The following is a 22,055-nucleotide window of genomic DNA, read 5'->3' as shown; positions in this document are numbered from 1 at the left end:
GCTGTTCCCACAAGACATATATTTGTGTAGGCAATTAATTTCTCCCTTGCATACAACTGGATCCCCTTGGGTCTAATCTGGAACTAGATCTCTGCAAGCTCAGTGTTATTTGTGCTAGGGGAATGACACTGTTGGGTATTGGCCATTACCCAAACACTGAGTATAATTTAGGTGAGAACCAAGTGATTTTATTTTTGGAATGTACAGGCTGTATTCTTTCATATTACTCTATTTCAGGAGATCCAGTTGCCCCCTTACCTGCTGGCTTTCCACCAGCAGGTAAATACCTTACAATTTAAGGAGCCATTTGGTTTTTGATATGTTGCAGCAGTTGAAGTTTTTAATGGGGTGTGGGTGTTGTTTCTATTTTATGTTTTTATGTGTTTTAAAAATTGCTTTGAACTTGCATTTTTAATTTCTTTCTTTTAAAAAAATAGAATTTAGTTAATGAAAAATTAAGTTTTAACTTTTGTACTAAGAACTTTTTAAGTTGTATTGTGCTTTTAAAAACTTGCACACTGCCTTGGATTGCATGCTGGGAGAAAGGTGGCATATAAATTAATTATTTAATTAAATAGATTAATAACTATAACATCCTTAAGAGAGAACACAATGTTTTGCAAAGGACAAAAGAACAGAGCAGACCCCCCCACCATCCTGCAGGTTTCACAGTCACTGAGGATTTAAAAAAACACAGGAGGAATAGACTAAAGCAACGTAAAATAAAATAAATCACAGTAATGTTGTTAAAGTAATAGTCACCTTTTCCTCAAGCTATTGGTCACCACACATTTTATTAGAAGCATCCCTCTAGAGTTCTTCTGGGAACACTGAGATGGAAGGAAAGGATGAGGGGCAAATGGGTGGTTTTTCAAAAAATTGGGTAAACACTGGAGTCACTACAGTCACCCACTCTAAAATGAATTATTTTATATGTGGTGCAGATATAAGCTCTATTTGTAACTCTCCCAAGTTTTAACATTTTTTGACATTCTGTCTATTTAAAAAAAAACTGGGGAAAAAAACCACTGTTAAGATGAAAGAAGCAGAAAAGATATACCACAGCTTTTCATTCGAAGTACCAAGAACGCTCCATCTGGAAAAACCATGAGCTGTTTGGTGAACTAAACGTTAAATGCATCCAACAAACCTCTTCAGCTGGCAGGCAGATAAACTGCCTTAAATTACACATACATCCTTATGCATACACAGGATTAGGTGCTCCAAGTTTAAGTAGGTTTTCTTGCAATGAGCAGTGGGGATAGTAGTATTAGTGTTAGACTAGGACTCTGGGAGACAAGGGTTTGAATCCCTGCTCAGCTATGGAAACCCACTGATTGTTTAACATAGTTTCATCAACCAAAACCCCACAACAGTAAACTGGATTGATATTGTCAATTCTCCTTGAAATGTTACTGCTTAGTTATTTTTTTAAAATTCCTTTAAAAATTAATGTAAAACACTTTATCACACTATCCCATATTTTTATAAATTGTGCTTTGGACACACTGACAAATGCAGCATGATAGGTCTGCAATGCTAGTTATAACTAACACTGGATCAATAGATACACTTCCCAAAACAGTAATTTCAATGGATGAGCATTTCATTTTTTTCAATGGATGAGGCACAGCCTTTCCCCCCCACATTGAACATAATGGGATACACCTTTTGACTACTCCATTACCAAGTAAGATCATGGAATTGAAAGGGGAAGCACACCTTTTGTGCCCGGCGCTTATCTGCTCGTTGATTCTGGTGGTAGATGCGACTAAAGTTGGAGACAATGACCGGAACCGGAAGAGCAATGACTAAGACCCCACTCAGAGAACATACTGATCCAAAGATCTTCCCAGCTATTGTCTTCGGCACCATGTCACCATACCTGGAGTTGAAAAAGAAAAACAGAAAAAGGAAATAAATCTATTTGCAAATGTGTACTATAACTTCCCATGATAAAGGCTTACGCATGAAGAAAGTGGTGGGAGTTGGGAACCCTTCCCCCCAAGTCTGTCTGACAACTTGGCAGGAGATTCAGTAGACACAAAAGAAAGTACATTTTCCTATTAGGCACAATAGACTTATGGAAACTGTTGCCACAAGCTATGGTGACCACTACAGACTCTTTGGCTTTAAAAGACAATCTGACAGATTTGCAGAGTGTAGTGCTGTCAATGACTATTCAACGTGATGGACAGATAGACCCTCTTGATTCAAAGGCACTTGCTGATGACAGAGGCTTTCTGACAACTTTGAGAGATATTTTGAAAGGACTTGGCTGGTCACAGATGGGTTCTTTTTATAATCTGAAGTGCTGCTCCACCAAAATCTTTTATATATGAAGTTTTTGCCCACATAGGTCCTTGATTCCACACCAGCTATACACTGCTGTCAAATGGCTGAATTATTTTTTACAAGAAGGAATAGTAAATGAGTAGTTGCACACATCTTTTACATGGAGTGTGACTCAATCTCTGGCTTCTGTGAAAAATCTTGCAGGGAAAGACCCCATCTGAAACAGCGCAGAGTTCCTGCTAGCCATGTCAAACAGAGTGTGTTCATCTTCGATTATTTCAGTCTCACAGATGACTACAAAACAATTTCAAAAGTTCTTTCCAAACTGGGTAACATTATGAAAACTGTTGTGTATTTCCTCAAGATTTTTTTTTTCATTTTGAAACTTTTTGTGAAAATCATTTTGAAATTTTTTTTTAGTGAATATGATTTTTTGGATCAAAATGCGGAGGCAACTGCTATTGCTTCTCATTATGGGGGGAAAAACCATTCCGGCCTCTTTCAGGTCATTTTTTATTTCAGCAGGTGACTGTTTTTAAAAGCGTTTTCCCATTGAGGAAAAGAGAATTAATGCATATTATTTACACCCTTGTATCAAAAAATTGAATGAAATGGACCAATGACCTGACTCAATATAAGGCAACTTGACAGGATGAAGTTTACTATCCTAAGCAAAACAACCCCCTCCATGCCAAAGTAGACAAGCGTAAGAACATTCTGGAAGCCACATAAGTATTCAAAACCATCTCTCAGTCAACAACCATTCAATCAAACAATTCAGAAAGGACAAAAGTAAATATCTGAAAGGAATAATATACATCTGGCAAGGATTTAAGCCATGGTTTCTCTTATGAAAACTCTACCTATATATTATGTGGGATGTATGATGGGGATCAAATTGTTCATTTATCAAGAACTATTAATTTGTTTATTTCATTTGCTTATCCCTTCTTGCTTACAGATGAAAACATTTAAACCCTCCATGGAACTATTCATGAGAATGTGTGAATGCTCATCTTGGGTATTCCAGGAGACACACAAACACTTCCCATCCCAGTCCACATCTTGAAATGTCTGAAGCTACTCTAGAAAACCTTTAAAACATGCCTCTTTCCATGCTACTTTCCAAATATTTTTGACATTGTTTGTACTAGCCATGTGGCTACATCAATTTATTACAAGCCAATAACAACATGTATTGTTGAATCATTGTTCCAGTACAGTACAATATGTCAGCTTTTCACTCTACTGATAAAAAACCCCCTCTGTATTCATGATATATCCTACCCTAAGTAAGGCAATTACCCCAGTTCAGCAAGAGAGGGCCTATATGTAAGCAGTCTTTCTTGCTGTACACATGGATAAAAAGACACACTCCATCAGTATCATAAGGGTCACTTGAGCCCAATGGAACAGGCTGAGTATTGCTTTTGATATAAATAGGGATGCATCAATTCAGCTATTATGTGTGATTTAGGGAGATATCTCAGCTTCAAGGCATACCATATGTTGTTTTTACAAAGTGTCCTTGCTCAGTCGACAACATCTTTAATTAAAAGGGTCTAATAACAGGTGTTAAGACAGACTAATGACTAATACTTTGAGTAAATGCTATTGGGCTAGATGAGAGTTGTGGCAGTCTAGTGGGCTAGAGACTGAGTTCTAAGAAATCAGGGAGTTACTGGTTTAGATCATGCCTACAAAGGAAGCCTACAAAATATCTGGAAGAATATAGGTTTCCCAGCCCTCTCTGAAATGGTTAATGAAAGGATTACAGCCAGCTAACACAGAGGAACTACATTAAAAAAAATCCCAAAGCTGCTACTGAAAGCCAAGTAATATGAAATGAACAAAAAGCCTGACCTAGGTTAAAGCAGCTTCCTCCAATGTTGGTCATCCCTATAGCTAGCCAAAGGCCAACTCATGTTCAGTAACAGTGAAAAAATCATTGATATAATTACATTTTTTTTAAAATCAGGGATGGGCAACTGTGGCAGGTACAAGGTTCACTTTTCACCTATACATCTCCACAGCTGACTGCATGACACCATTTTCATACCAAAATCATACAAAAATTGCAAATAGAAATGAATTCTGATTGCAATGGCTGAGTTGATTTGGGGAGGGGTCCTTTTATGTTTCATAAACACAGACTGCTTCTAAAGGCTCCTAGGAGCAGTGATTGACCATTTACTGGAACAAATACTTGGATAATATTTTGAAATTTGGAGTTGGGGGAAGAGAGAGGGGGTGCTGAAGGGCATCCAAGGTCCAGAGGAAAGCATCTGGGGCAGCAATTCTAACCCCAATCTAAATTGCCTTTGATCTAATTCTAACCATAATCTACTTTGCTTGTTGATCTAAGTGAGATTTATTCACATGTAGGCTTAGTCTATTCTGGTAGCCCCATTAAAAAACAACAACACAAAAACAAATCTGAAATGAAATTTACTATTCAGTATTCAAAAGAGCAGTATTGGTTCTTCCTTTGCTTAGGAACAGATGATACTTTTCAAGATTCTTCTATAGTTATAAATGCACAGCCAATTCTGCATAAAAACTTTTAAATCATTTTGCCAGGTAAGACTTTAGGAATGAATTCAGTTTATCCAAGGGAAAAAAATGATGTCCAAAACAAAACAAAAATCACTGATGTGCTGCAATAATCTAGCAATCCACTGGAGGGCATAAAACACCACTGGAAAGATGATGGAAGAGAAGGATAAAATGTGTCATATTTCACACCACAAGACACAAATGTACCCGAACACGTCCAAATATACCCTCCCTTCCAGTTCAATTATATTCACTCCACAAATGCCTTAGCCATGTGGGGTTTCTTGTCTAACTTCTGCTGTGCTTGCTGAAAGAGAAAAGATGGCACAATGCACTTTCTTTCTTTCTAAAAAAAACCACACACCTTATAAAAAGGGGATATCAGAGATTTGAAAAATAAAACAAATAGAAGGTCATTGAACCTGACAGTGTTCCTTTTCAAATGCAAGGTCATTTCTTATGAATGCCTAAAAAGATGAAAAGCTGTGGGAAGCAGTAATCACCGTCGCTGATAAATAAATTAAGAGGCAGACATTCACATTTTTGCAAGAGAAGGAAAGGGGATCAGAGCAAGGAAATGCATTCTAATTTGCATGATGTATTCTTGTGTCTGAATATGGGGCCTTGGCTGAAGAAGTTACATCTAAGCAAAGTCCAAGTCCAGGCTTAGGACCTAAGGGCTCAAAGGAAAGGAGGACGAATGGGTCCCTGAGCGCAACCACCACCTTGTCTGTCAGAGCAAAGACCTGAGGTCAGGTATTGCAAAAATGGAGGCCCCTGCTGACTGGGAACCTAGGGAAACATGGAAACAAATACAAAAGCGTATTTGGGTACCTACAGGGCAATACTGTGTATTGTGGCAAATCCATTTACTTAAAAAAAACAACACCCACACATCCTTCAGTTTATTAAAGAGAAAGTGCAGGGATGGAGAACTTCTGGGCGGATAAGGCAAAAGGGCAGAGCTTGAAAATATAGTTGGCTTTGTGGCTTTGACTTTTGCAGATTTGATTATTGGTGGATTTGATTGATACGTTTTCTCTAGGAATCTCTAGGTCCTCCAGCGCAACTCTGCCAGATGTTGACCATAGAGCTGTGCAGGAGAGCCTAGAAATTCTTGGAGAAAACACTTCTGTAAGCACTTGTAGATCTTCCAGCATGATTCTGTGATCTACCTCTGGCAGATGTTGACCACTAGATTCCCAGATTCCTAGAGAGATGATTTTCCCCCACATCCACAGGGGTTTTAACCCCTAACCCCAGCAAATGTGGAAGGACCACTGTAACTATAAATGACTAATAGAGTTATAATTGATTTTTTTTCTAGATATGAAGCTATAATTGCATTACATTACAACTGTTACCGAACAAGGCATACTTCCACTCCTTTTGCAGTACAACTGTAGTTTTTCCAGTTTCACATGGTTCAAATGATAGCTTGCACTATGCTTCATGCCCTCTTGTAAAGATGATCATGAGTTGGATGGGACGAGCTTTCACTGTTCATATTTTTTTGAAAAATGAAATAAATAAAAGTTACTGTTCTAGTTACTGTCAAGAAATTTGAAGGTAAAATGTTTATTTTGTATAGCTGTAACCATAATGGTACCTAAGGATTTTTTGAATCTTAGAAAAATAACTATGACTAATTACTTTTTAAAAGTAGCATTCCAAGGTCTTATCTGGGCTGCCACTTTAAAACTGTTTGGTGCACTGTGCAGTATTTTCAAGCTCTAAGAACATCTTAAGAATTTTTTAGACATGTTATGTCATTTTTGGAGGTTTTATGCTGTTTCCTTATCAGTGATAAGATTCACACCTGAACAAGTGATGACTAATGCAACAAGTTATATTTTGATTGCTGTGATGAGGAAGGACAACAAATTACTTTTCCAGAGTAATGGGAATACAACACTTTTTAAAAGTTCAGCACTAAACAGAATACTCCTTTCCCAGCAAAACATTTATTGTCTATAGCCAGGTAAAAGACTTTTTAATATCCTCTGCATAAGAGACTGACCACCATTTTCATGTATGACACATAAACTATTCCATTTTAATATCAATGACTCCTAGTGCTTCTTAAAATAATCTAAGAACTTTAATCCTACCAAGGATAACAAGAACAAAGAAGTTCACTGTTCAGGTTATTTGTAGGCATTAGTTAAACATTATTCACATTTGCAGGTTTTTTTTTTTGCATTTATGAAATCCTGGACCATAATATAAAAAGGTAATCTAATATAATCTCTCTAGGCTTTAGTCCAGGCTCGCACGGCACAAGGCAGATAGACCAACAGTGACCTCCTCCTCCCCGGCTTTCACCTGTCCTGAGAAAACTCTTGTTGGTGGCTTTTTCCAGCTCTTTTGGGGAACACACTAAGTAGCTTATCTGACAGGGCTTTAATCCCACACTAGGTGCAGGATGTAAACATACAGGTATTGATACTATCACACAGCTCCATCCCCAGGCAGTATTCATCCCATACGTGACCCAGGCTTCTCACGGATATTTTGAAGAATGTTATCCTCAAATCTATTGAAACTAAGCTTGGAGATACAAGAGGAACAGCTATTCTTCCACTTAAATACAATGAATGTATCCAATATTTCCAGTCTGTGATTATTGATAATCCAATACTAGATCTCACTGTGGTAGAATTCAAAGATATAGCCATGTTAGTCTGTAGAATCAGTACGTAGAGAGATCTTGTCACACTTTTGAATCTAACTGAAAGAAAGAAGTTGGCAGCATGAGCTTTCATAGCCCAACTTCTTTCTTTCAGTCTCAAAGGTGCTACAAGATCTCTCTACATACTAGGCCTCGCTGTGTAACTCTTGCAGTGTCACTTGCTGGGAGAGGGAAACCTTGTGGGCATGCAACTCAGAGTCAGACTAGATGTGATAAAGAAGATCCTCTGTTTCCCACATGGGGGTGGGGAGAGCAAAATGTTTGGGGCTCATCCTGGCAGGTGAGAATTAAGGAAGAATATACAGGTGCTGCTACTGAGAGGTCTCAGAAAACCCAGTTGTCTCACCACCAGGCACCTATAGGCAGCTTTAAAACCTAGAACCATTTTCTTATGTCAGATTCAAACCAACCAAATGTGTTTTTGAAGCCATCATCCCAGAAGTAGCTGAGCTTTTAGAAAAATCATGGATAGCCTATTTAGGCCCATCAAGAAGGCCTTAGCAGGCCTTAAAAGAACCAAGAAAGAGAAGAAAAAAATATTCTTTGAGCAGAACAGAATTGCATGGCCCTGAAAAAAAGTTTTTACTGTTTGTGGCTTTTATAGCACTAGCAATCACTCATAGATGGCAATGAATGAATTAGTTGTTTATAGACATACGTGACAAATTCCTGCTGTCGCCTGTTATAAAAAGCCAACCTGTTGTACCAAAACAAACCAAATCAGCAAAGGGAGATGTCCTATACAAATTATAGGTTAAATTCAGATTTTGGGGTTAATCAAAGACTTTTCCATTTCTCTTTATATTTTGGGTTCCTGGGGAATTCAGTTAACAATTTTATTTATTTATTTATTTATTTATTTATTTATTTATTTATTTATTTCTATCCTGCCTTTCCCCCAAGTTGGGACCCAAGGCGGCTCACAAAACACACACACACACACACACACACACACATTAAAACAACACTTTAAAAAACAATTAAAACAATTGAAACTATATAAAGCAAATTCCATCAAACGTCTTATATTGTTAATGTAAGGTTTACTTTTCAATCTCGATTCCTGAAATCTAGGTGAAATGAAGAGCAAAAATAAATAAACTTCATAAGTTTCATTAGTTGGCTATTTGATAATCAATGTGGAAAATAAAGGCAATTCTTCTCTCTGCTGGCATACTTCACGATAACATTCCAGCAACAAAAAGCAAAAAGCAAACAAACACTTGGATGCTTTCATTTTGGAGAGAGGCTCAAGAATAGGTCATTAGTGAAGAACAGGAACGTCTGTGTTGACACAGTGGAAAAGAAATGCCAAATATGAAATAATATTGTAGAGTTGTCAAATTATATTTGACAACTGCAAAATAGGCTGCTTGTCTGAGAAGGGTGCTGCAAATTGTTATAAAACTATTCCCTATAGCTTCCAAGCTGCCTAGTGACCAAATACTGGCAAGTGGACTCTAATGAGTCATTCATGTCAGCGTTGCACAGACTTCAGTGAAGACTTTAAAATGCCATCAGTAACTACATTAAGAAGCATTTGTCTGGTATTGCAGCCACTCACTCACAGGCACAAGGTTGTGAGTTCCATACCAGCTAGGGGCTCCAGGGTCGACTCAGCCTGGCATCCTTCCGAGGTTGCTAAAATGTGTACCAGGCTTGTTGGGGGCAGTTAGCTTACACATTGTAAACTGCTTAGGGAGTGCTTCAGTGCACTGATGAGAGGTATAGACATCAACTTGCTATTGTTACTGCTATACCCAGCAATTTGAAGGTATGCTGCTGTTCCTTCCAAAAGAACACATGGATTACAGTCTTGTCACTCTAAGGTTTCTGTTAGTTGTCATTTCCCTTTCAAAATGGCCAACTCAGAAATGGTTTCAATCAGGTTCAGAGATGGTACTATTGGAAGTGAAGAGGCATCGACTCTTGCTTTTAAGAGACAAAGGAACTCTGCAATGCATGCTTGCTTTTACCTTTCTCTTTCTTTATCAATCTAAGTCAAGTCTTTTCTACTTCCTGCCTATAAAGGTCACACTCTCCTTCTTTCCAAAAAGTTAGTGTTTTATGACCCTTTGTTTGAGAAGGAAACATTCACAAGCCATTTCAGCCTCAGGATGTCTCACACTTAACACACAAGAGAGTCAGCATTAGGGACTATGGCCCTATACAGACCAGCCCAAAAGGGTGGCCTGTGGGCATAGTCAGGCCGCAGCAACCTGATGACGCATGCCCTGACTCTGCCCCAGGGTGTCATGGTGCCATGCACCACTCCAGACGGAACACCAAAGGGGTGCCATACAGCCGCGCTGCCACAGCTATGGTGCTTTTTGTGTCCTCCAAAGGCCAGATTGGGACTGCAGCGTGATGTTGCCTTGGCCCCGATCTGGCCAGGAAAGGGGTGGCCTCCCACTGCCCCTTAGGGTCAGTCTGTAGAGCCCATACCAAAAAATAGGTAAATCTTCCTTTGTCTGTTTTCTTTTCTACTCCAAGTGGATTCTTGCAACAATAAATGTATGTTTTACTTTTTAACTTTACCAGAGCATCCTGCTGTTGTCTCTGCCCCCTCCAAACAAACATACACAAACACACATTCCCCGCTCTCCATTTTCACTGTGCAGGTTTAGGGAATTTTAAATTCCTTCCTGTATCTATAGAGATCCAAGAATGATTAGTATACCACAAGATCATGTTGTACTGAGCATGCTGCATTCTGCTTAATACAAGTACTGAATATTTCTACAGGTGCTACCATGCGGCACAGTGAAACAACTGTGCCAGTGGCAAATGCTGGGGGTTGGGAAGGGTTGGGTGGGGATGGAAACCAGCAGTAGTGTATCCCAAATTCTTAGTTGTGATGAAAGATGCTGCCCTACTGTCCTGTTGAAGAAAGATTCAGCAGGCAGTTCCCATCAGATTCTGTATGTGTGAAGTGAGGACAACAGTGTTTTGTTGTTTGCAGGAAGATGTCTTGAGCCAACCTTGTGTTCATCATTTTCTATGTACCAATGGAACTGAACATAAACACAACATCTCTATTTTGGTCTGTTACAGGTGAAATGTATATATTGGAGACAAAGGGGATGGCAGGAAGGTAGCACATCTTTAGGTTGCCATATCATACTGAATCAAGCCTTGCAAAGGAATCAGGCAATGGAATCCTATAGGACTTTGTATCATTGCTGTTCCATGCTGAAGCACAGATGGTGGTCTCTCTCTCTCCCTCTATGCACATACATAATGTATATAATTTTATTTTCCATAAATCAGGCATGAAAACTTACTCTGAAATGAATGCATGGGGCAAGAATGAGAATTTGTTGCTGTTGGATTCCAGCTTCCATCAGCCCTATCAGCCAAATGGCCAATGGTCAGGGAGTTAATCTTTTCATCTAACCAGTGTTAGTCAGGAGCTAGGGCTGTATATAGATATATACAAAAACAAATAACAGACAATTTGTCTGTCTGTCTGTCTGTCCTCTCCAAACAAACATACAGAAATGTACATTCCCGAGGCTCCAGTCTCACTGTACAGGGATAGGGAATTTTAAACTCCTTTTTATATCTATAGATATCTAAGAATAATTGGAGTATGTATACAGGTAAAACCTCTCTCATTCCCAGTGCATTCCATCAAGACTGTCATTTGCCAATGCTTCTAGCAAGACCAAATGATAATCATGGAAGCCAAGAAATAATTTATTTTTTCTTGCAGGGAAAAGGTGGAAAAAGTCCTTCCAGGGTTAAGGGCCACAAGCTGGGCATTCCAATAACATGAGGATGTTCAACCCTGGTTTCAAAAATAAATAAAATAAATAGCCATATGCCACTACTATAGCAACCCATTAAATATATATGTGTATACTACACATACCAGCTGGTTGCTATAAAGTCTGTGACAGCTCACAAATGCTATGGCATTGAAAATGAGGCAAATGCCTGGCTAGATAGTAATTGACAGACTCATAACACTTGCAGAAAAGTTAGCAATCTTCGCCAGAGTGTTTCTCCTGAGGCCTTTTTTCTGCTTCTTTGCAGTAATCATGTGGGATCAATGTGCTTTTATTCTACACAGATCAAGTAGAAATAAGTCAAAGAAGAGCTGGCACAAAAGATCAGAGAAGACTCTGCATCATCTCCCTGTCCTACCTATCTCCTAAATGGAAAAAAAATTCCAAGTGGCCTGTTTATAGGAGTCATTTGTTGTGTGAACATGCCCCCATTTTTCAACAAGGTCTCTGCATTATTTTCCCTTCAGTGGTGGAAAGATTAGATTGTCTGACTCTTTGAAGGATTTTCAGAAAGAGAAGCATGGACCAGATGAGAAATAATGCATTATATTTTCTCCATAGCATCTTGCAAAATGACACATTGCCATGAGAGTAGAAGCTTCTGTTCAGAATAACAGAATGTCACGAGATGCATCAAAGACATTCAGCTTCAGGGCAGAGCATTAATCTAGGTACTATACAATTTACACTCATAGCCCTTTTGTATGGTTCAGGTTAGACCTCTAGACCATTATTGATTTCTTTTTCATGGATGACTTCCAAGAAGTTATCAGAAGACAACAAAGAAAATCTAAGACCCGAGACACATGCATTTAAATCCCCACTAATCTAGCAAGCCCATTGGGAGACCTCACTCAATCACCATCTTTCATTTATCTCATAGGCTTATCAAGAAGCCAGTGTGTGGGGCAAAGTGACATGGCTCCCATGTACTCCTTGGAAGAGAGAGCCAAGGTGGTGCAGTTGTTTGAATGTTGGACTATGGCTTTGGAGACCAATGTTTTACTTCCTGCTCAGCCATGAAAACCCATTGGGTGATCTTAGGCAAGTCACTCCTTCTCAGCCTCAGAGGAAGGCAAAGACAAAACCCCTTTGAACAAGTCTTGCCAAGAACCACATGATAGGTTAGTTTTAGGATAATTATAAGTTGGAACAACTTGAAGGCACACACCAAACAATTAAAACTCCAGGGGACCACGGTTTGAATTTACACTCATCCATGGAAAATCACAACCGTGGATAAGGCACATTTACTCAGCCTCAGAGGAAGGTAATGGTGTCCCATCTCTCGGAACATGAGAACACTGTGATATGTTTGCTTTAGAGATGCCATAAGTTGGAAGTGATGTGAAGGCCTACAACCATAACAATAACCTTTGGGTAAGGATAGGATATAGATGTAAATGTGCAGTGGTTTGAGCACTGGACTACAACTCTGGAGATAAGGGTTCAATTCCCCACTCAAGCATAAAAACCCACTAGATGACCTTGGGCAAATCACAGTCTCTCAGCCTCAGAGAATGGCAATGGAAAACCCCCTCTGAAGAAACATGACAAGAAAAACCTATGATAGGGTCATCTTAGGCTCATCATAAATAAAAAAAAAATGACTTGGGGGCACACATCAATAACAACAGTAAGAAAAGAAATGATGATAATGTCTGATAAATAAAAGACTCTGGGCCCGAACAGACAGGTCAAAGTAAAGCTGCTTTGGGTCACTTTGGAGATACGCTGTTTAAATGACACACACATTTTAAGAGGCCAGAAGCTACCCCAAAGCTGCACTCTAGTCCTTAGGATTGGAGCGTGGCTTTGGAGTGGCTTTTGGCCTCTTAGGACGCAGGTAGCATTTAAACAGCATACCTCCAAAGTGACTCGAAGCAACTTTATTTTAGCCTATCTATTCAGGCCCAAAATTAAATACACAGATTGAGCCATGGGAGACCAGTGTTTAGTTTAGTGTCATACTGACTCTATACATTCCTACCTCTCCATTCTCCCTAAACAAGTTAATTAGTCTAGCAGCTTAACATTTCTTGAAAAGTCTTCAGCACTGGTGATGAAATAGCATCTTCCACCTCAATTGCAGATAGGAGGCAACCTTAAGCTTAGAATTAACACAAGTAACATTACCTGTAATGCATTACTTTTTGGTGCACCACTTTCTGTGAGAAGGAAGACAAAATTAATGAATCTATTAATGAAATGTAACAAATGATTTTTTTCAATGTTTTATCATCCAAATTTTCAACATCTTACCCAAGACTCTGGTTAAATGCTTTAATATGTAATTAAGTAACTAATACGAAATCTAAATGGTTGGACCTGTTGTATTTTGATTGTGTATTCTTTTAAAAAATCTTTTCTAGCTCTAAATTGACTTCTCAAAAATCACTGGTTTCTGTTGGAGTAAGGGTTTTTTCTCTCTCTCTTTTTTTTTTTTTTTTAAAAAAGTGTCATTTTGTGGCATTTGGGACCATTTTCCTTTCTAGGGCAGGTTACAAACCGCCACTTACGATGTGCTCCGTGTGTGCTAGGGTTAGGAAGGGGCGTGTTAGGGTTAGGAAGAGTCACCCCTTCCTAACCGGCCCTGGCCCCAACACGCGCAGAGCGCGTCGTAAATGGAGGCACCCATCCACATGGGCGCCGCCATTTTGACATCTTGGACGCATAGCGTCTAGATGTGTCGCGGCAGAAGTGATGCCACGAGGGTGCCACTTCCGTGTTTTGAAAAGGAGTGCCATTTCGGCGCTCCTTTTTCACTGCGGCGGGAAGCCTCGCAGTCTGGCCACTGGGGCTTCCCTCCGCAGCGAATGGCGGCGGTGGGAGAACAGCCACTTGAGGGCAGTCTGTAACCAGCCAAAGTTTTTTTTTTTAAAATGTCTCCCCCTCCAAATAATGACTGAGTCTCTTACCCCCCCCCCCCCGCCCCAAGTACAGTGGGCCCTTGGTATTCACTGTAGTTTTGTTCCAAGATTCTTCACGGATACTAAAAGCTGTGGATGCTCAAGTCCTATTAAAATAGGGGCATATATTTGCTTTTTGGATGGAAGAGGAATATTTTCAAGCTGTGTATGGTGGAATCCATGGATGCAGAATCTGTGGCTATGGAGAGCACACTGTAATGAATAAAATAGCATAGTCTTAATCTTAATACATCATTTCTTAAAATATTTCAGCAACTTTCCCAGGCTCTGCCATTGTGGCCAGAGATTGTCTGGAACATGTGCATCAGTTTTCCAAGACAATAGGATAGTCTCCCAACACATCCCAGCATCTCCTGCATATGGGGAGACTATCTTACTCTTCCTGATAGAAAGTGTAGCTCTGACTTCTGCACTAGCATCTTTTCTTTCACTGGTGGCCTATTGCATTCTAATATTTCTTGTATTTCCTTACAATTCTGTTCGTACGCAAGATTCAAAGGAACATTGTGGCCAGTGGGAGTCTCAGTCAGCTCAGTGCGTAGCAAGTGTTTAAGACAGGTGAGATGTGATGGGGCCTAGCTGAGCAATATTTAATTGCAAAACACTGCAGTCTGTCTTTAATAAAATTATAACAAATGAGAGGAGTCTGTATTAATAAAGAGTTTCAGCCTTCGACGCCACAGTTTCAGCAATATTTGCAATGAATTTGATAAACTTTGATAAGCTTTAATATTACATGGGATGGAGTGGAGAGAAACCCATATAATAATATCAAGCATATAAACTGATGTTTGTCTCCTATAATAAATATGCAAACTATCCAACTAGGGAAATGATGGCATAATGTTTTCTGGAAACTAATAATATTTTAATGCTCCTCCCTAGAAATAGAAGCAGGTGCCCAAAAGCTAAGAAATACAGGCTGTTTACCAACCCAGCCAAGGGAATCGGTTCCCAAGGCCTGGCTGCTCCAACAAAGTCTAATTATGTCCATGGTACAGATGGTAAAGTAAGCTATAGTAAGCTTCAGGGACCTGCCAAAGGTTTCACTGCAACTGAAGCCAGGAATCCAATGTCTGCTAAGATGAGCCTCTAAAAAGTCTCCCGTGTGGGACAAGCTTTGTTATTCAGTGCTGTTGAGACAGCTGTACAAGCCACACTTGCTAAAAATAATTCCAATCATTTGTTGTTGCCACTAGTTCTCCAAATATGCCTTATTTAACTTTCCCAGAAGACCGGAAGACCCTATTTCCAACTGTAAGTTTTGTTCTAAGAATGAAGAATACATTCTGTGGGTCATAAGCTCAAACAGACAAGCTGAATAAAAGCTTGGGGCATTGTTATTGCTTGCAGCTGGCAGTCTTCACTGGTGTCTCTTCGCTGCATGGGCAGAGATAATGACTGGCAAGGTGGGTATGTAGGTGGCAGTGGCAGTGCAGAATGCTGGGCCTTGGCTCTGCAACACCTGCAGTGGATGCTGTACTTTGCTGGGGCAGTTGGGTTGGTGGCATTGGTGGAGGAGGTCTACTACTTCCTGGCCTCTCCACACCTTTCAAAACTAGATGATAAGTCAGTACCCTGCTTCACTTTCCTAGCCATCACCCTCTGCAACCTCAAAGGGGTCTGCCTTTCTGAAATTCACTTGAAACAACCTTCGCCATGTGGGCACCTCTCTGCAGCCACTGCCATGCCCCAGAGGTAGGGTTGCCATCCCCGAGGACCTCCAGACCGGGACAAATGTAGGACAATGTTTTAAAATGTAGGACCTTTTTTTAAAAAAAAATTTCCTGGCCAGGAAATTAAAAAAAAAAGGTCCTACATTTTAAAACATTGTCCAATGCCTCGCTGGGGCCTGGGAGACAGCGTCTCGCAGGCCCCAGCGAGGCCTTGGAGGACTCCGCGATCGCGGAGCTGCTTGAAGGCTTCGCCGGGGCCTTCCAGGGCTCCGCGATCGCCGGCCCAGGTTTCCTCCCAGACAGGGAAGGAGGCAGAGACCAGCTCCCATCGTGGCGATCACCGCGATGGGAGCAGTCTCCGCTTCCTCCCTGGCTTAGGAGCAAGCCTGGGCCGGCTCCCAGGCCGGGAAAGAGGCAGAGGCCATCTCCCATCATGGCGATCGCCGCGATGGGAGCAGTCTCCACTTCCTCCCCGGCTTAGGAGCAAGCCTGGGCCAGCTCCCAGGCCAGGAAGAATGCGGAGGCCCGCTCCCATCGTGGCGATCGCCGCGATGGGAGCAGTCTCCATTTCCTCCCCGGCTTTGGAGCAAGCCTGGGCCTGGCTCCCAGGCCGGGAAGAACGCGGAGGCCGGCTCCCATCATGGCGATCGCCGCGATGGGAGTAGTCTCTACTTCCTCCCCGGCTTTGGAGCAAGCCTGGGCCTGGCTCCCAGGCTGGGAAGAACGCGGAGGCAGGCTCCCATCGTGGCGATCGCCGCGATGGGAGCAGTCTCCGCTTTCTCCCCGGCTTTGGAGCAAGCCTGGGCCTGGCTCCCAGGCCGGGAAGAAGGTGGAGGCTGCTCCTCAATGAGGCGATCGCCGCGGTGGGAAGCGGCCTCCTCCTCCTCCAGGTCTGGGAGGAAGCCTCGGCCGGCTCCCAGGCCGGGAAGGAGGCGGGGCCGCTCCTCAACGTGGCAATCGCCGTGGTGGGAAGCGGCCTCCTGCTCCTCCCTGGCCTCGCGGAGGCCTTGGAGGACCCGGCGGCCGGAGCTCCGACCGCGGAGCCGCCTCCAAGGCCTCGCTGGGGGCTGGGAGGGAGCATCTCCGCGGCTGGAGCTCCGACCACAGAGAGCCCTCCCAGGCCTCAGCAAGGCCTTGGAGCCGCCGCGGGGGCTGAGGTGGCCGCGGTGGGTGGGGCCGTCCCAGTTTGGGCGCCAAACCGGACTGGGACCGGGACAGCACCGCCCAAACCGGGATTGTCCCGCCCCCCGCGGGATATGGCAACCATACCCAGAGGCCACCACTGCTCTGGCCCTACCCTTTGCCAGAAGGTCAATTTCCATGCCTGCAAATCATGGTTGAGTTTGCAACTGTGCTGGGCATGACCTGGCCAAGATGCTCTTGTCATGCCCCTTTTGCAGTGTAGAAGGAAGAGTCTTCGCATATGGTTGAAATGGCATAACATGAACTCGTGCAGTATTTGGGCCTACTGTAGTGTAGTCTTCCTGTTTTCCATCTGCTTTCTACTTTACCAAGCATTATCACCTTTTTCAGTGAGTCATGTCATCCTATGACGTGTCCAAAATACAATAGTGTCAACTTCTGACTGACCTTCTGTGGAAAATTCAAGCTTGATTTGCTGTAAACAAAGACTAGTAACTTGCCCTCTAGTTGACACTAATGATTTTATGAGTGTTATGATTTCTTTGAGTATTATGCATGTGATCTTGCATCTTCTGACATAGCCCCATACTTTTTGTTTTTAAAATAGAATAGGGAAGAGACAGGCGTGATTGGACACTTTATAGACTTTTTTATTCACTTAATGGGGGTGTTCAATATGTTTTTGTTTTGCTTGATATATTAAATGCATTTTTACAATTTACATCCTGGACTAGATCTCGGATCGGCCTTTTTAGTCATCATCGCGCTTGTAGAAAGCGTGGGATGAGTCCTTCTTGAATCTTCTTTCGCAAAGAAAAGCCAGAGAGAGAGAGAGAGAGAATTTACATAGTCTTTTTGTAATAATTCCATTTAGTATCTACCACTACTTTCATGCTAATCAGATTGCTTCCTGCTTCAGTTGGTTGCTGTTATTACTATAATGCAATGTGCTTTCATTGTTTAGTATGTGTGTTGGTCCATTAATTTTGTATGGTTTTTGTAAACAAGGAATACTCAGGAAGTGGTTTTGCCAGTTCCTTCTACTGAAATATAACCTACAGCACCTGGCATTTGTTGGTGGTCTCCCATCCAAGTACTAAGCAGAGCTGACCCTCAGTTTCAAGATCAGACAGGATAGGGTACTTTTAGGGAATTTAGGCCTGTTACAGACTGCCAAAATATTGCTGCTTCGGGTCTCTTTGGAGGTATGCTATTTAAATGATGCATGGGTCTTAAGAGTCCGGAGGTCACGCCAAAGCCACACTCCATTCCTAAGCACTGGAGTGCAGCTTTGGTGCAGCTTCCGGATTCTTAGGGTGCATGCATCATTTAAACAGCATACATCCAAAGAGACCCGAAGCAGCTTTATTTTGGCAGTCTGTAACAGGCCTAGGGCTGCTAAAATAAGCTGATCTTAAACAAGACCAACCCTCAAGCCATCAGAAAATATGTTTCTGGGTACTCTCCCTGAGACATGGATATTGGAAACGGGTGGGGGGGGGGCAAGAAGATCTCAAGCCTCCTAGAGCTAAGTCCCTCTAAAACGATCAAACAAAATACACGTCAAGGGCTTTGAAATACACACTGTACTTGTTAGAATCTTCATACTGAAGGATGACTGAATGACAATAGATGGGAGTATTTGCCCCCTTTGACTGTGCATACAAGCACTATGATAGCTGTTCAGATAGCATGGCTGGAAAATCTGGATCACAGCAGGAGGCAGAACGTTCTGCCCTCAAGGGCTCATGGAAACACTTTTTCTCTTTTTAAGCATTGCTTCACTGTGTTAGTGGACTTACCACCTGGAGTAAGAAAATGGGCAAGTGAGCCTGAAGCAGCTGTTTTCACTTTGTGTGCTAGAATAAAATCTGATGGAAAATAGCCCACTACAGCATTGTGACTCAGAGTTATCCTTGGAGTGGACAGCATTCACAAAGTATTTTTTCTGCTCTTTTCTTTTGTACTTTGCATATTCTGTGGGGCAAGTTAGTCTCAATACTTTAGGGTTTTGGGACATTGATGGCTTAGACATAAGACACAGAATAACTGAGATGGAAGGGATCCCAAGAGTCCTATATTCTGACTTCTGCCAGGGAAGAAAAAAACTACAGCATTTCTGAGAGATAGACAGCCAACATCTGAATTTTCCAATGAAGGGAAGTCCACTGCTCCCCAAGGGATCCTCTGAGTGACTTTGGTGTATTTAATATAGTTAGAAGATTGTATTATACATTAATATGTTATGCATAAGCATTTGGTTTTTGTAAAATGTAAAATTCATTTTAATTTAGTCATAGAGATAGTGTGAATAATTACCACACAAAGTTATCAAGACAAATTCTTAATAGCCAGAGTAAGGCAAAAACAATGGGATGTCATAGAATACTAGGTTTATGTTTAGCCTATTTATATTAACTTATTAATTTATATTATACTAGCAGCTTTATGTTAACAAGAAACCCAAATCTTGAGGTGCTTATTCATGTCTTCCATTCCTTGGCCTTCTTATGAATTTTCTTTTGCTTCTTTAGTTAAAACGTGTGTTCAATTTAGTTTTAAGAGTTCTTTTAGAGCCACACATAATTCTTCCAATTCATCAACATTTGGGCTAATGGGAACATGAGAAAAACCATGCTCGATTACAATAAGGAACATTCTAGACCAATGGTCCCCAGCCTGTGCTCTTTAAGGAGTTTTGGACTTCAGCTCCTAGAATCCCAGATTACTGGCCAACATGGCTGAGGCTTCTGAGAGCGGAAGTCCAAAATCACTTAAAGGGCGCAGTTTGGAGACCACTGATCTAGTCCAACATTCTGATTACCCAGTTCACTTAACTTGATCTTACATATTTTTTATCTTTACTTCACATGTTGTGTTTATCCATTTTTATGTATTCATTTTTATATTTCATTTTCTATATTATCATTGCTTCCATGGTAGTCAACATACTACCTGCTTCAGTTGGTTGCATTCTGTGCTTTTATTGTTTTACTAGATTAGCAAACTTGCAAGTAGGTAAAATTAGTAACAACATATTTGCTAATGCTCAGCTACACCCATGTTAAAAACAGCCCTGGGATCCCTGCTCTCAGACTACCCCTTCACCAAGGGATCCTGCAAAAAAAGCTGAAATTCTGAAATTAGAACCTAGGATGTTTAGACAAGCAGAATAAAAGTACACTGAAGTGCTCTGGGGATCATTTCTTTCAACTGACCCTAGACTAGACCAGCAACTGTCACCCAGAGGACATTTTCATGGGCCGCCTCTAGACAATGGAATGACCTGTTAGGAGAGATTTGACAGCTTAAAATGCTGTCTGAATTTAAAACAGCATTAAAGATGTATGTCTTCCAACAGGCCTACTCAGTCAATTTTAAACAATGACTTTTAAATTTGTATATTTTAAATTTTATGTTGATGACTATAATGTGTATTATGTTTATGTGTTTTAACTTAATGTGTTTAAATGGTTTTGTGTGTTTTAATATATGTTGTACCCCACTTTCGCTTTGGGAGTAAGAAATACAATCTATTGCTACTACTACTACTACTACTACTACTTCTAAAACCAAAATACCTTATGACTGCCCATGGAGTTTCTTGGTAAATAGATAACCTTCAACGTAAGAGGAAGTAGGCCCTTGTTATCCACTGAGGTTTGATTCCAAGACCCCCTGTGTAAACCAAAATTCATGGATGCTCAAATCCCATTCAATAAGATGGCATCGAAAAAAATATAAAATGGCAAAATCAAGCTTTGCTTTCTGGAATTTATTAAAGCATGGATAAGGAGGGCTGACTGTGCTACATGCCATATTTTAATTTGCTCATACAAACAACATTTCAGTGGGGTTGATGAATGCAAGAACAAGGGATACAGAGTTACTCATTAGCCATCACCTTCCAACATACTTGAGACATCTATTGGTATTGCCCTCTGTTTAATCTACATATTGAGACATTCACACATACGCATGTAGAGTCGGCCCTTCTTATACACGGATTTTTTATACACGATTCAAGCATACATGGTTTGAATATGTTAAAAAAAAAGTATAAATTTCAAATATCAAACCTTGATTTTCCATTTTTATAAGGGACACCATTTTGCTATGCCATTATATTGAATGGGACTTGAGCATACATGGATTTTGTTATACACGGGGGATCTTGGAACCAAACCCCAGCATATAACAAGGGTCCACTATACTACAACTGTCCTACTATCTCTTTGTGTGTGAATGTGTCACGTGGGTGGGTGGCTTCTAAGCAGCCCTTATTTCAGTAGATAATTAAGAACAATCTCTTTCCCGCTGCAACAATGAACCTCTGGTAAAATATATATGAAATAGGGTGAGAAAATGAGCTTTTTGTGATTCCTTGGGGCTCAACAGATGGGCGGCTCTGTGCTGCCTGTCTTTGCTCCACATCGTTGCCGCAGCCACCAAATGACATGGCAACAATGTACTGCTGAAAAGAAGCTGCATAGAGCGGCTTCTTTTTTTTTTGGTGTCATAAATGGGAAAGGGCGCTGCTATGCTGCTTCGTGAGAGTGATGTGTGCATGCTGCACAGCGCGTGCATCATCATGGCAGCCCCCACGTGGGTGGGGCCAAGCTATTATGGTGCTGCTGGTGTGTACTAGGGTTCAGGAACGTATGGTTGCTTCGTTTTCCTGAACCCTAATTTTGGCCCCAGGTTGCTGCAAAGTGGCGGGCTGTTCCAGGCCCTTTTGAACATTTTTATTTCAATGTGAAGTCAAAGGCTTTCATGGGCAGCATCCATAGTTTTGTGACTTTTTAGGGCTTCAGCAGGAAAGAAGAAATGCTGAAAGTAAAGGAAGTTTGGCTACCAGTCCTGAAAAATACCAAAATCAAGAACACAAGCAAATGAACACCACCCAGGCTAAATGGGTTTTATACACACACAGACTGCCAATTGTAGACACAAATCCCCCTTACATACACCC

The 22,055-nt window shown here is 41.2% G+C and overlaps 1 protein-coding gene across 3 annotated transcripts in view; it reads right to left on the bottom strand.

The window, feature by feature from the left end:
- KCND2 (potassium voltage-gated channel subfamily D member 2) overlaps nucleotides 1–22,055 on the bottom strand; it is a 346,660-nt gene that overhangs the window by 17,597 nt on the left and 307,008 nt on the right. For 2 of the 3 annotated variants that reach the window (XM_089524350.1, XM_089524351.1), the window contains exon 3: nucleotides 1,723–1,885. In XM_089524350.1, coding sequence (XP_089380476.1) covers nucleotides 1,723–1,885 — 163 coding nt within the window. Of the gene's footprint in view, nucleotides 1–762; nucleotides 831–1,722; nucleotides 1,886–22,055 lie in introns of all 3 variants that reach the window. The other variant, XM_089524352.1, reaches the window with a different exon arrangement.

The sequence above is a fragment of the Sceloporus occidentalis genome, unplaced genomic scaffold (genome assembly GCF_023333645.1).
Source record: "Sceloporus occidentalis isolate IW3139 unplaced genomic scaffold, rSceOcc1.0.p SCAF_5, whole genome shotgun sequence".
Classification (NCBI taxonomy): Eukaryota; Metazoa; Chordata; class Lepidosauria; order Squamata; family Phrynosomatidae; genus Sceloporus; species Sceloporus occidentalis.
Note: the sequence above shows the minus strand (reverse complement) of the source record. Positions and strands in the feature narration are given on the sequence as shown.